The sequence below is a fragment of the Varanus komodoensis genome, unplaced genomic scaffold, assembly GCF_004798865.1.
Source record: "Varanus komodoensis strain SLA01 unplaced genomic scaffold, ASM479886v1 scaffold11, whole genome shotgun sequence".
NCBI classification, from domain to species: Eukaryota; Metazoa; Chordata; class Lepidosauria; order Squamata; family Varanidae; genus Varanus; species Varanus komodoensis.
Genome location: NW_025335317.1, coordinates 19,565,725 through 19,580,160, shown reverse-complemented (window position 1 = coordinate 19,580,160; position 14,436 = coordinate 19,565,725). Strand labels below are relative to the sequence as shown.

The 14,436-nt window shown below is 46.2% G+C and overlaps 1 protein-coding gene across 2 annotated transcripts in view; it reads left to right on the top strand.

Moving 5' to 3' along the window:
* SPOCK2 (SPARC (osteonectin), cwcv and kazal like domains proteoglycan 2) overlaps positions 1-3,332 on the top strand; it is a 68,911-nt gene extending 65,579 nt beyond the window's left edge. For both annotated transcript variants that reach the window (XM_044420523.1, XM_044420521.1), the window contains 2 exons: positions 1,256-1,393; positions 2,432-3,332. In XM_044420523.1, coding sequence (XP_044276458.1) covers positions 1,256-1,393; positions 2,432-2,577 — 284 coding nt within the window. In that variant the 3' untranslated portion in view covers positions 2,578-3,332. The remainder of the gene's footprint in view (positions 1-1,255; positions 1,394-2,431) is intronic.
* Positions 3,333-14,436: the final 11,104 nt, after the last annotated feature.

The following is a 14,436-nucleotide window of genomic DNA, read 5'->3' as shown; positions in this document are numbered from 1 at the left end:
TGCATTTCTCTACAGTCTTTTTTTTTTTTTTTTGCTTCTTTTGCATCCTCTTTCTTAACTTGTTCTCTCATTATCTGTCTCATTTTCCTTTTTCGAAAACCCTGCTTTATTCCCCCACCCCCCCAAAAAAAAATCTAAAAAAGAAACCCTTCTATTGTTGTTCTTTGTCAGACTATCCCTTTGTTTCTAATTCTTTTCTTTCTTCTTTCTCGATGGCACTTAATAAGCCTTTTCAGAAGCGTGTCCAATGTGGCAGTTGCCCACCTCCCATGGATGGGCACTTGCTTTACATCTTTTGTCTAGGCGAGAAGCACTGTGTAGAAGCCTGCACACACCCTGTCCCTAACTGGAGGAAAGCTGGCTAGCCGCCCACACGTGTTTTGCGCGGAGACCCCAAAGAAGAAAGGCAGGTTGCTCATCTGTAACTGTCATTCTTCAAGTGGACATCTGTGCATTCACACAACCCGCCCACAGACCCCACGTTGGCGTCGACAGCTCGGTTCCTTAGCTTTCCTTCGGGTACTTGCCTGAATGGAACAGGTTGGCCATTCATCAACCTCCCCCCTTGTTCGCAGGCCACAATGCTGGTCTCAAGAGAACTGGGGAAATGGTGGGAGCCCCCCCCCCCCAGGTATTCCAAGGGGGGCAGCTGCTGCCAGAACAAGTCTAGCTTGGAAATCTTCCTGACAACAGGCACAGAGGACCACTCGAAGAACAAGTTGCAGGGAAGCATTCAGCAGTTCATGAGTTTTAACAAACGATTTCCGAGAATGTTCTCTAGCCCACCCCAAACCGTTGCAGAATTCTGCCTTCTCTCCTCCCTAATTTCAGCCTCCGTAAGCCGGGCGCAGAATTTTGGAAGGCCATTTGCAGTGAGCCCTAGGATGACAACAACCATTTTTGCCCAGAAAATAATAATGTGAAGGCTTTCCCTGCAATGTTTCTATAGTTTAGTCTAGATGCAAGGTGAGATGTTACAATTAACTGAGTGCTGAAGAAGCGGAATTTTAAAAATAGTTCAGAGCAAGTATTTGTTTTTAAATACACTAGTTTAATTGTACCTTTTACATTTACATTCAATTCAACATATATCTTTCTTTACATTCTCTGTTATGGTAGTGGATTCCAGGATGCTGGTGACTAACACAATACATGTGTCTGTTTGCTAACCGTACGTGTAGTATAGCTCATTTTCCTAAGAAGAAGCAAGCATATCTAATCAGCTCAGTTCCAAAGATGGCTTTTGTTTCCCCAGGGGTCTTTATTCCTAGCTGTGATGAAGATGGGTACTACCGAAAAATGCAGTGTGACCCAAGCAGTGGAGAGTGCTGGTGCGTTGACCATCTTGGCATGGAGCTGGCAGGAACACGGATGCATGGGAATCCAGATTGTGGTAAGGAAAAGGGAGAGAAGACAGGGGTAACTTTGTGGCTGTGTGTGTGCCTGGGGGAGGATACACATTGCAAGTGAAACCTGTGACCAAATGTTGCAGTGTGGAATGGACTTATTCAAGGTGCCAGCCATCCGGTCATGATTTCTTTCAAAGTACTCCATTCCATCCCCCTTCCTCTCCCCTGTTACCTCCCAGCAGTCAGCCGTCATTCTGCGGCCACTGAGCACGCTCAGTCGTACTTTTAGCTCTTTCCCCATACTGCCTCCTCTTGGCAGGTTGTACTTCTGTACAGTTTGGCTACATACCGTTTGAGGAGCACTGAAATATGAGTCTGCTGTTCAGCAGGCTGTGTTTCATTAAGAAATGAGTGAGCTGTGAATTTCGCAGGTCTCTTGTGTGGAGGTGGAAGATAGGCAAGCTGCATGGTAGGAGAAGACATGAAAACCACTGACTGTTTCTGCTCCGAGTTTAGATAGGTGAACCGGGTGGTTATGCTTATGCCATGCCTTCTCTGAGGACTGGGACATCTGGGAGAGCTTTATGGGATAGGATTCCTTTAGAGGAGCAGGCACGGGGGACCCATGGTATCTTTTGCAGACTGCTTATGTTATTTATCGAGCAGAAATTGCTGGGGTGCAGAAGCAATCATATAGGCAAGTAATACTAGTCCTCCATGTCCTGGAAATCCAAAATAGTCTTTTTCTTGAAAACTTCAAATAGCTTTTCCAGGTGAAAGCTGGATCTCTCCTAGTGCTTTGTTATAACAGGAAGGCATATTCCAACAAGGCTTGAAGCAAAAGCAGGCTAGTTCTCATTATACCTCATTGGCAACCAGGGCCTGACAGGATACCTGTTTTGAATAACGCAACAGCCTGGCTCACAAGACCTCCATTTGTGCAAAACCCTCAGAGACTGGGGTGACCACCTCAGCCATTTTAATTCACGTAGCAGAACAGAAAGCCTCCTGCCCAGGAAAACAGACGTTAGGTGCATCAGTGTGTTTTCTGACCAGTGCCTTCCTCGTTCTCATTCCCGCAGATGATATTGTTGGAGTCTCAGGGGACTTTGGGAGTGGCGTTGGATGGGAAGATGAAGAGGAAAAAGAGACCGAGGAAGCTGGCGAGGAGGCCGAAGAAGAAGAGGGAGAGGCAGGAGAGGCAGATGATGGAGGCTACATCTGGTAGAAGTAACTTAAAAGCGCAGTTTGGTCGGGATGCTGGCAGCAGGGCTGGGAGACCGCAGTCAAAACTCAAAGGAGAGGAACAGCTTAACAAGATGATCAGGAAACACAGTTGAATGTAACTAACTATGGCAGAACATGTTGTGCGAGTGTGCGTGCGTGTGCATCAGTGTGCCTGCCTGGGTGAGCCCATCCTCTTTACATGGTTATGGAGACGATCTGCACTCTTCCAGCTTAGCAGAGATCAAAACTGTAGCAAAGCAAAATGGGAGGGGGAAGTTCTCAGCACTGTATGTACAGGTTTTGTTTTTTTAAAATAATAACTTAATTTCTAGATTGCCAGTGACCCATTTCAGCTCCTAACCAGATTTGCAAAGCTTGAGAGCTACATTCGCTTGCCCCCTTCGGATCTGTAGCTGTGGTACCTAGCAATATCCTGCAGTAAGTAATGCACTGTTAAGAGACATACCTTGGTGCGCCAGATCACCTCTGGCATCTTGCAGTCATGCTCTGAAATCAGCCCAGAGTCTGCCAGCGCTTCCTTCGTCTTCATTGCAGCAGAGAAAACGTGATCAGCAGGATCTGAATGACAGGCCAGGGACTAGGAGCTGCCCCCTCCTCTAGATGTTAGAGCAGGGGCCAAATCGGGCAGGGGCAGGTAGCACGTCTGCTTGTTCCAGATGCTGTTCAATGGCTGTCACATGAAGAACTTTTCAGCCGCCTGGAGGGACATGCATGGTCCTGTCTTCCTGTTACCGAGTGAATGGCTGACTTGTGATCACTTCTGATGCACTCATGCCTGCTCATTAGAGTGCTCAGCGGTGGGTCTTTCTTGAAATGTGTTCCAAATTTATCTCTAGTTGCTTTCCATTTAACTGATGTGCCAGCTAAGGCTGTGGAGTAAAGGGCTTCCTTCTCGTCTCTTGATGCCCTGATAGACAGAAGCGTTCTGACACAAGAATGCCTGTGAATATTGGTCAAGGGAGGAGAAATAAAACTATTGATTGTGGAAGTCAGATCAGTGGGACACACGGGGAAAGCGAAGCCAAAGGCAGCCCTAGGTAGAACAGTCCTCCGCATGATGGAAGAACAGCTGTTGCCCCTCTGCAGTTGAAACAGTCATCCCAGATCAGCCTGTGTGCTTGCTCTTGGTTGGGTTGTTTCTAGATAGTTGTGGTACTCTTTTCTTTCAGCTCAGTTGTATGTGTTTTAACCACCACGGTAAATGAAATTCTTTTCTCTTTAGAGGGATATATAGTTCCCCACTTCCCCTGCATTCAGAGACACTCAGTGCTTTGTGAGTGTGTGGTGTTGCAAGTGTATGGTTGTGTGCATTGCCTTGCCCAGTAATGCCACAGATGCCTTCGGGCGGCATCAGCAAAGGGCGGGTGCTTGTATGTGGGCGTGTGTGCTTCTGTACATAGAGAATAGGGGTAGCCAGCTTGGTTTACATTGAGCATCCATAGCTTACGCAAAACTGAGCTGCTGGTAGAGCCATTTAGGCTTGATGTGCTTCTACATCTCCTTAAAATATAAACAATAATTGTGGGATTTTAGGTGAGCTAACCTCCCAGTAAGCCCAGCCACATGCTTGCAGTGGTACCGTAACAAAGAACTCTTCTGTAGCCCAGCTGTGATAATAAACGGGCCTTGCTTTGTTGAAACTCTTTACCTTCTTTCTTGCCCGGACTTACTCTTTCTACATGTCTGTTGATACACGCGCTCTCACACTCAGAGACACGCACGCTTCACAGCCCTCCTTTATTCAGCTATTTCTCTCCCTTTTCTCCTGAGAGAAGAATAGATTATGACTGAGTGAGACTCCTGTGTGTCACTACCAGAAGGGAGTGACCTTTTCCATCTGTGCCCTGCAGGGATTTCATTTTCTTTGGGATTGCAGTTCTGTATTGTCTGCCTTCCCTTCTGTTTCTGCAGTTAAGCGTCTGGCTGCGTCCTGTTAAGTTGTACCCAAGCATTTGGTTTCTGGAAGCCCCACTGTAAGGCCTCCTTGCTCCTCGGTGATCGCCTTCGGAGTCTTTCTCCTCCTGCCTTCCTCATACCTGTGTGTTTCTGAGGCTGGGTTTGAATTTCCCAGTGATGCATGTTTAATAACCTGTAAATACATTTCTTAAAATCAAAGAAGCCAATGTGGCAAACTCCACTGTTCAGAGCAGCAGAATGAATCATTGTGGGAAGAGATTGGTAGATGCGGACAAGATCGACATGAGAGCATGTTCTGGTGGCATTAACCATCCTGAGCTTACCCTCCTTCGGCTTGGACAGCTCTCAGTGGAGATGGACAATATCATCTGCTTTTCCCTGCAGAGAATCAAAGGCAGCGTGTCAGACAAATGGCCGCACAGGATGTTGACATCCAACCCAGTCTTGCCTCCGTTCACAGATTTTGTTGGTTTTTCTTGTCAAAGATTTGTTGCGGAACTCAGCTGCTGAAAAGCATATATGGCCAGAGATAACCGTGGGACAAGAGGAATAATTGGGTGTGCATGGGAAATGACTACTCCACTTTCAGTGCTTTGAGAAGAACAGAGCAAGCAAACAAAAACCCTGCACTGTTTTTCATCTCTGGTCTGCATTTGGCTCTGCCTGTGCAAGAGGCAACAGTGGGGCAAACGATGCATGTCCACCATGAGAAGGAAAATTCTCTCAAGTCACTTTCTTCTCCTTTCATTGTCTGCCTCTAGGCTTAATTTAGAAAAGCAAAGGCACCCCTTGTTTCTGATGCATTTTCAGATGAGATACTAGATATGACACATTTCCTGACTTCTGTGATAGCCAAAGCAGACTAACCTTCATTTCAATGGAACTCCATAGAAGAAGCCTCTGATCGCCCCAGTAGGGTTTACCATGACTAGCAAGCTTGGATGCAGGCTTAAGATGCCCAACTCCTCTTAGCCAGATGTTTTTCCAATAGAGGCTAGATAAATGTTATAGGAGCAAACAACCTAATCACCAAAACTCCATGACTGCAAAAATACTATAGATCCTGCAGTCATTTGAAGACATGTGGCAGCATCCGACAGTTTTATTCCATTAACAAGAGTGCTAGCAGTACACCCCGAAATCTCCCCATTGTGCAGGTGGTTGCCCATTGTGCTTACACAAGCGGTTTCACGGCAGCTTGCCGGAGCAATTAGACAATGGGTTGCACAAGAACGATGCATAACCAGTTGCGTGATGTGTTGTGCAAATGCACAACCACTTTGATTAGATTCTCTTTTTGTCTATCATTTAGCAATGCCATTTGTGCTAATGGAATAGTACAGTTGGATGCTGCCCCATGGAATTAAAGTTTATTATTGAACCACTGTTCTTGAGCCTTCTTGCTAGGGCTCTGCTATGGAATTTGTGATTTTTTAAAAAAGACACAACTCTTTGACATGAAAGGTCTTCCACCTATCTGGAAGAACACAGTAGGTCTTTTTCAAGTTGTGCAGGGACTTTTGGGGGCAAGCTTGAGTCCTTCTCTAGGTATGAATTCCACTGACTTCTCACCCAGGAATCACCCGGCCTCATCTTTACTCAAGTTCAATTAAGATTGATTCAATTAGCCCAGCTTATTAAAATTTCTCTCTGGTCTTCTAAACCAACAGGCAAGTCTGCACTTGTAAATAAGGAAGCAATTCCACACACTCTTTCCCAGCCCCTTCCTTTTTCACAGCTTTGCTTTCTACAGCATCTCACCTATCAAGGTTTGAGTTGTTTTCAGTAAGAGCATAAGCTGTCTAACCAGCCTGTGAATTTAACATCCCAAATGACTCTGTTTTATGAAGTAAAGACTTTCCTGGATCATCACTGTTGGCACGACCATCTCAAGCAGCAAGCCATCAACAGAGCTCTGAAATTCCCTCTGATTTGTCATCTTTGGCTGACAGAGATAGGAAATTGAAGGGTCTTATCTTACTATTAGTAACAACTAGATAAGGAGTAATCCTATTTCTGTAACATTAGCCTGCATTTCTATGAAGGCCTTAAAAATACTCAAGAGAATAATATTCTCCATCCAATGCTAGGCAATGGATGATGTGAGTCTGCATGTGTTTAAGTCAGAGGTGGGCAACTTGTGGCCCTTTAGATGTTTTGGCCTACAACTCCTATGATCCCTCATCATTTGCTCTGCTGGCTAGGACTGATGGGAGTTGTAAGTCAGAGCGTGGGGACAGCCAAAAATTGCCCACCTCTGGTTCAAGTGGCTGTTGTGCAGATCAGGAACAGCAGCCAGCTGGCTCTCCATTGCTTGTATAAACCATCCATTTTCAGGAATACACTTAGAAATCCAAACATAGTTTGTAACATTTTTTGTCCAGGTACTTGTGACTGGTGGCTGCTCTGTGTTGGGTGTCTATGCAGTAACTTTCCTGGGTTTGCCCCTGAGTGGTGTATGAAATGACCCTTGAGATCTGCTAGTCATAGTCTTTCGTCATCTTTTCTGTTATTTTGGGTATTGAGGATCAAGCTTGTCTGATTCTGCTCTTTGATCTCTCCTGTGTGGAATGTAACAAGAACTGATGAACTGCCGAGGGTGAGCGGAAGGTTGCCTCCCAGTGGAACAGTCTTCCTGGCTGATAAGCCAGGCATAAATGGATGTGGAAGAACTGTTTAATTGCCACTAAAGAAATATACAACACTGGTTTCTTCTCTGAAGAAGGGAATGATCTTCCTTCCTGTCCAAAGTGCATCTGGAGAAGTTCAAGAGAAGGAAATCCTGCATCTACAAACAGGGGAAAGTAATTGCTGCTATTGAGATTCTGAGCCATAAACTCCAGCTAAGCACTCTGAGTGGAGTTCATGTTTAGGCATAGCGCATACGCTGCAGTTTTGGGATTGCCATCTCTAAAGGTAGCCATTGGGCCAGTTCGCATGACATGGGAGTGGTTGATAAACCATGGGCTTTGTTAAGTACCCCTGTGTTTACTGCTGTCATGCTGACCAATTAACCTAATGCCCATGTCTTGATCAAATATTGCCAGTATTTGAACCTGGCAAAGATGGCAGACCATGGGTTCTGGGTGGTTTGTTGACCACCCCAGCCACCTACCTTTACTGGGTTCAGACGTCAGGCAAGCCACACCCAGTGAGGGGTAGTTAAATAAATTGGGCAGTACATGGGTGATATGCACAGGAGTAATTATCCAGCTAGCATGATTTATTAGCCACCCTTGTGTTGTGTGAGCCTGGTTATGCACCTGATTAGCACAATGTCTGGCAACCACCATAACTTAAATAAACCATGGTGGGTTGTAGTGTGTGCCAGACGCCATTGTGAATACTGAACCTGTGGCAGATGGACACTGTGGGGAACCCAGGCATGGTGGCTTGTTGCAACTGAGTTCCAGTAAGGTTCTGGAGTAGCTTGTTAACCAGGGCAGCAAACCCTTCCCTAGTCTGCACATCACAAATAGGGTGGCATCTCTTGGTGTGCACCAGGGTCCATGTGAACCAGTCCATTGGCTCTGATAGGATTCCTCCTCTCCAGATGCTTTGCTAACATAGTTGCCGTACAACTGTTCCAAAGTAGATAGTTGGAGAATTTCAATCTAAAGTTACTGTTCGCTAAACACATTGAACGTAGGGCATGCCCAGTTGAAAGTGACCTCCACATGACTTGCACATGGTTCCTGGATCAAGTTATGTGCAACCGTTTGTGGTGGAGATGCCTACCCACCCCCTTAGAATAAAATGAAGTCTGCTGACTACGTGGGCCTGAATCTGGTGCCCATCCCAATCTGCAGCCACGTTGGCTCCATGTGGTGAGACAGCTCCTGCACTTGGATTTCCTTTACGGTATCAAGACGACTGTGTTTGGGGCTGGGGTGTTGATTTCACCGGTGTCTTGCTTTTGAAATCTGCCCTGTGCACAAATACATGCACACCTCTTTGTCGCCTTTGCATTGAAATCTCACATAGATCATTTCTGTTCCCTTTCATCGAAAGCCTCCCCTCTCCCTGCTCTAAACAAGCCAATCTGTCTACTCCAGTCTATTTATTAACCCCTTCTCTCTCCTCTGTACTGGATCTCAGCTCAATGTTGATGGAAAGACTGTATATTAAAAAACACCAACAGATAAGTATTTTAAAAGTGTTGAAATAAGTTTAGTTTTTTGTTTTTTAAGGAGCAACAGAAACAACGTTATATGCTTATTATTCCAGAACTGAGAGAGAAGCAAATTTGCCTATAGCCTGAAAACATATTTAAAAAGTCTTATGTGCAATAATAACTTTTGAACTTTAGAGTTAAAAATTGTGCTCAAGTGCTTCAATTTCAGTTTGTATATTTAAGTGCTGCAATTGTATCTCAGTAATTCTAGATGTTTAAAAACAAAACCAAGTGTTAGAATGTATGTGTGCATATGACAGGCACTAGAACACTGTGGGTACTATCACGCCAAAGTCTTGTTGGTAGAGTTAAGTGCTTCCTTAAATCTACCCCACAGAAATCAAGACGGGACTTTTAAGGTGGCAATCCTGCACAGGTTTACCTGGGACCTGTGTCCCATTGGAAAGAAGGGGACCTACTTCTGAATAAACATGCAAGGCTTGTCTTATAAAGTGCTCCGCTTTGGTGGGATCTTGCCTAGAGCTCTTCTGTCCCTGGGGCCCGTCTCCCCTTTTCCCAGCTGTGACACTCTTGTACTACTTCCCTGTGGCTCCCTGGGAAATACGTTTCACATTGTCAGTCTCTGCCTAACTTACTTATTGACTTACTTACGTAATCTAAGAAAACAAGTAAACACATACACAATTCCAAGAAATGAAATACAACATTATTTTTAAAAAAAGGAATAAACATTTATAAACATTCTTCTCTTCATGTTTTCATTTTGTCAGCTGTGGTTTTGTGGAAAATGATGAAGGTTTCCTTTAGCCACATTGGCGGGGGTTCTATTTTGAAGGAGCAGAATGAGGCTGGCAAAGATTCCAGTGAGAATTCTGCTCCTAAGATGCCGGTTCTTACTTGGCAGCATCTAGTTACAGCCCTATAAAGTAAAATTGCCTTTCTTCCTCTCTGGGAGGGACACTGTGAATGGGATGTAATTCGAGTCTGGAGTTTGCCTCACTAGTTCTTTTCAATACCAGAACAGAGGAAGGAGGTGATTTTGTAGGAATACTTCTGACTTAGCTTTAAATCCATTTTGAACATGGTTGTTCTTGATTTTTAAAAGCTTTTATTCTTTACATCTTCCCCTCTGGGATTTTTGTAACTAGTAGTTGAAACAACTAAATTTTAGTGACAAGAACTAAGCCCATGCTGATCTGGTAGAATGTGAAGTTTTTTTTCTTTCCCTATTTCTTCTCAGTATCAACTTTACTAAGGATCTTTCTGCCTGCCAATTGTGATATAAACCACCCTAAAAAGAATTGGAACTGATAGTCAAGTTCCTGTTTAATGTTGTCATACCTGAAACTGTGTGGCCTAGTGCAGATCAGTGAAGCCTCTGCAGGTGCAGTATTCTGAGGGAACATTCTTAGTTCTTTTCCTCCCGGTCAATGGGAGATAGGCCATGTGGCACCGTCCTGGGCCGAAACTCCTGTCAGCCCTAGACAGAAGAGCAAATCTTGATGGCAGTTGCAGTCCACCAATAACCACACTTTCCCATCTCTGCCCCAGATACTTTAAGTTCCGACTCTTGACAGCTTCCAGTCAAGGTTCCACAACATCAGAAAAAAGATATTTAATCTTGCATCAGAGAACAAGTCTATAAAATAGTAGGAAATGCTATAAAAACATTTGCATCAGGGTGGAATCATTTTTTATTTGCTGCTTTGTACAAATACTAGATTGCATCGAATCAAACATGGAAGAAAAGCCTCTTGCTGCAAATTAACATTCTGGCCCATACAGGTTTCACATTCACCCTACAGATTGGTTGAGGCTAGCGCCTTGTGTGGAACAGAGGTCCAGATGTACAAAGACAAGGCTATATGTGTTCTGTCCTTTCACAGAAGCACACAAGTTTGGGCCTAGACACACAAGTCCATTAATTCAGAATCTTTACTTTAAAATTTTCTAGGTTGTACAGCTGCAGTGGGTAGCATTCTAGGAAGCTTTGAGTTTTTCAAAAAGCAAGTTTCTAGGCCTTATAGCTCAAATGGTGGGCAATTGGCAAATTTGTGAAAAAATCTCAGAAGCCAGAAAGAGAAGGAGGGTGGAAGAAGTCAAGAATGTTCCAGTGGCTGAGGAGAATCCAGGAGTGATGTAAGAGACAGTGTGCTATCACTAACAGTATTCCAAGTTTTGTTTTCCTTAATGAATTTTTTCCTGGGAGACGTGGTGAAGAAACATGGAAGGGCTGCAAGTAGAAGGCATCATCTGAACCTACCTGTATATTCCATGAATGAGGTAATGTAAATTGCACAGGAAAAGCTTCATTTGGAAGCTACCAAAATATGCCACTACAGATAAATGGCAGGTGTGTTTGCTGATCCAGCAAGACCATGGACATTGCATGGATTTCAGCTTGGCATCCCTAATGCCAACAAAGAGAAGCTTTGTAGAGTAGCTGTGGAAAAGGCAATCCTGGTTTGCTGCTGAGGGTTTCATTCTTCGGTTCCATATAAAAAACGGAGCAAAGGGAGCCCTGCCAACTTGAGACACTGAGTTTCTGCAAAATGGTAAAGGCCTTTTCCTGTTGTTACATGGGCATTGCACAAAGCCAAGAAACCACAGAGATGAGCCTCACATCCAGCCCTATTTTCCCATTATTATTGGGGTATCACCGTGGGATGGGCCTTTGGCCAAGGCTTTGCAAGTTGCAGCTGTCTGTTCAGCTGCCTGAATTTCTAGGCTCTCTTCCAGGGCCTGAACAACAGCAAGCCTGTTCATGCAGCACCTGCTGGCAGATTTCTCTCTGGGTATTATCAAGGCCCATTCTCGCCTTGCATCTCGTACTCAAAACACAGATTCCCAAGTTTTAAAAAATGCATACAGTTCCCACCTTTCACCAACATCGATGGCCCTGCCATGCAGAAGGGAGCAGTTACCGTCCTCAGGTGGCATCATGGGTGACGTGGACAGATGAAAGCAGCAACTGGAGTCTAACTGGTGCAGCAAGACCTTCAGGCTGCAAAAGGTCTCGGGGACAGCACCGTACATCAAGAAAGGCAATGAATTATGCCCATGCCGTTCGTGGTTCAGGCACTGATCATCATGCTCTCTCAGGAGGCAGAAGAATGTCTTGGCTTGCAGCAAAACAAGGCATCTCCCACTTCCCCTCTAGAACTTCCAGCCTCCCAAAGCTTGTCCCTGTGTGACAGCCCGGTACCAAGAGCAGGATGTTTTAGGCACTTGTTGAGGGTTAGGCAGCCTCTGACAAGAGCTTCCTACATCTCCTTCCTCCCCTTTTCATGCTGCTTATTCACCAGCCTCTCTCTCTGGCCCAGGCAAGGGGAACAGGCCAATGGAGAATGTTTTACACAAGGACTGTCAGGATCCTGGCACCAGCACTGCTGTCTGGCATCAGCTTCAGAGCAGCCAGCTTTCACCAGCGACCTCAGCTGAAATCTAGCCCTTTTGCTCTGGCTAGTTCTGCTTCGTGGTCTCTGTGCATCACACATAATGGGTACTGCGCCTGCGCAGTGCCTGTTGCCGGCCAGAATACCAACGTTTCAACGGTTTTTGGCGGGAACTCTGCACCCCTCCTCCAGGTACTATATAAGGCGGAGGGCCCGCCATTTTCCTCAGTCTTCTTTCGACCACCGATCGCATTGCTTCGAGCCATTACTTTCTCGCTGTTTGATTGTTGTTCTCTTATACTCTCCCAGTTGAATTTATCCAAGTTACTTCACCTTATTTCCCGGTTTAACTCTTCCTTTCCTCTTTCACCTTCCTATATAAAAACAACAACAAAAAAATTAAAAAAAATATCTCTTTTCTTACCTCTCACTATCCCTCTTCCTATCTTCTTGATGGCTCAAGGCGTGGCTTTTCGACAGTGTTCAAAATGCGGAGCCAAAATGTCTCCGACGGACCCGCATGAGCTTTGCCTTCTCTGCTTAGGAGAGGGGCATCGCACTGATAAATGCGGGCACTGCCAGGCCTTCACTAAACAGGCCCAGAAAAATCGAGAGAACCGACTGAGAAAGATCCTTTGGGATCAGACCTTACTAGCTTCCGACGAGCTTGCTACCCAGCCTATGTCGGCCAGCCCTTCTATGGTGACCTCCCCTCGCCCACCATCTGGGGGAGTTGCTTCCGAGGAGACCTCTCGCTCCTCCCATTCTTCGCTCAAACAAAAGGAGAAGCGGAAGCATTCCGACCACGGGGGATCCGGGAAGAAGGCCAAAAAAGACAAATTGGGCAAAGCTAGCCATAAGCATAGGCTTGCTTTGGAACCACGTTGGGACTCAGATTCGACCGTCCCATCGGTCCAGACGGTGCCATCGATCCCAATACCCTCAACACCAACACCAAGGGTATTGATGCAAGTTATGCCGCCTGAATCCCCACAGAGGGTTGAGCCCACAGTTCTGACGATGTTGCATCCACCCTAACCTGTTGTTCATGGGTCGATGTCGGATGGAGAGATCCGAGACCCTCCTCCGCGGTCACTGCCATGCTACCAGCCACCCCACTCCCCAACTCCGATGCCATCCTCTCCAGAGGCTCCCCGGAGGGCCGCATTGGCTGAATCCCACCATCACCACTGCTCGTCAGGCCAATCTTCCAAATCATGGGTCCCGATGCCATATGAAGGCCCTGAAATTTCACAACCCTACTATTGGGGATACCCACCTCCATACGGTTCCTATCAACTGAGAGAATACAGGCATCGGTCTCAACCAGCAAGGCCCAAGGCTCCCTCCACTTCGGCACCGACGACCTCTCGCCGTCCTCTACCTCCAGCTCAATCATCCTCCAATCCGCCATATCCTTATGACTCGGACTCTGAGGACTTGGACGAGTGTTCCACGTCCCCCATGGCAGTTATCTCCACCCAGGGACCTGGGTTGCCGGAAGAATCCTGTGCTACCTTTGGCGAACTTATGAGCCGCCTGAGCCGAGCCTTGGAGATTGAGGTCGAGCACCAACCTAATATTAATAAGGACAATTTTTATGATATTGTCCGTAAGGAGCAATCATCCACCATCACTATCCCGTTAATTACAACCCTACAGGAAGCTATGGAGGATTCATGGACTTCTCCCAACCAACCACAATCAACTTCCAGGAGGTATGAGTCTATGTACAAGGTTCGAGAGCAGGACATCCCTTTCCTTCTAAAACACCCAAAGCCCAACTCTCGTGGTCAAGTCTTCCCAGGGGCGAGACAACAGGGAACACTCGGCCCCTAGAGACAAGGAGGGCAGAAAAATAGACCTCATGGCGAGGCGCATCTATGCGGCTATGGGACTGGGCCTTAGAATCTCGAATTACGAGGTGACAATGGCAAGGTATCAGTATTTTCTGATGCAGCGGTTGGATTCGATCACCTTGTCCATCCCGGAGCAGCAGCAGGACCTGGCCCAAGTTTTCATAAGAGAAGCTATGCAGCTCTCTATTCAGCAGCTCACTACGGCCTGCCATCATGTCGACTGCAACTCCTGCGCTCTGGTCTGATCCGTCGCTCTCCGCTGACACGCCTGGCTGCGTTCCTGTAATTTCCCAGAGGAAACCAAGCGACGGATTGAGGGGATGCCTTTCGACAGTTCGGGTCTCTTCCACAACCAGACGGACCACAAGCTCGAGCACATCTATAACGCTCGACCTACCGCTCGGAAGATGGAGATCCCAGGCTCGACCCATCGTAAGTGGCATTAATCTCGCTATCCAAGATATCAACCCTATCACTGTTACCACGCCAACAGTTCCCTCAGCAGCAACAGCGAAATCGCACGCAACCGGCCA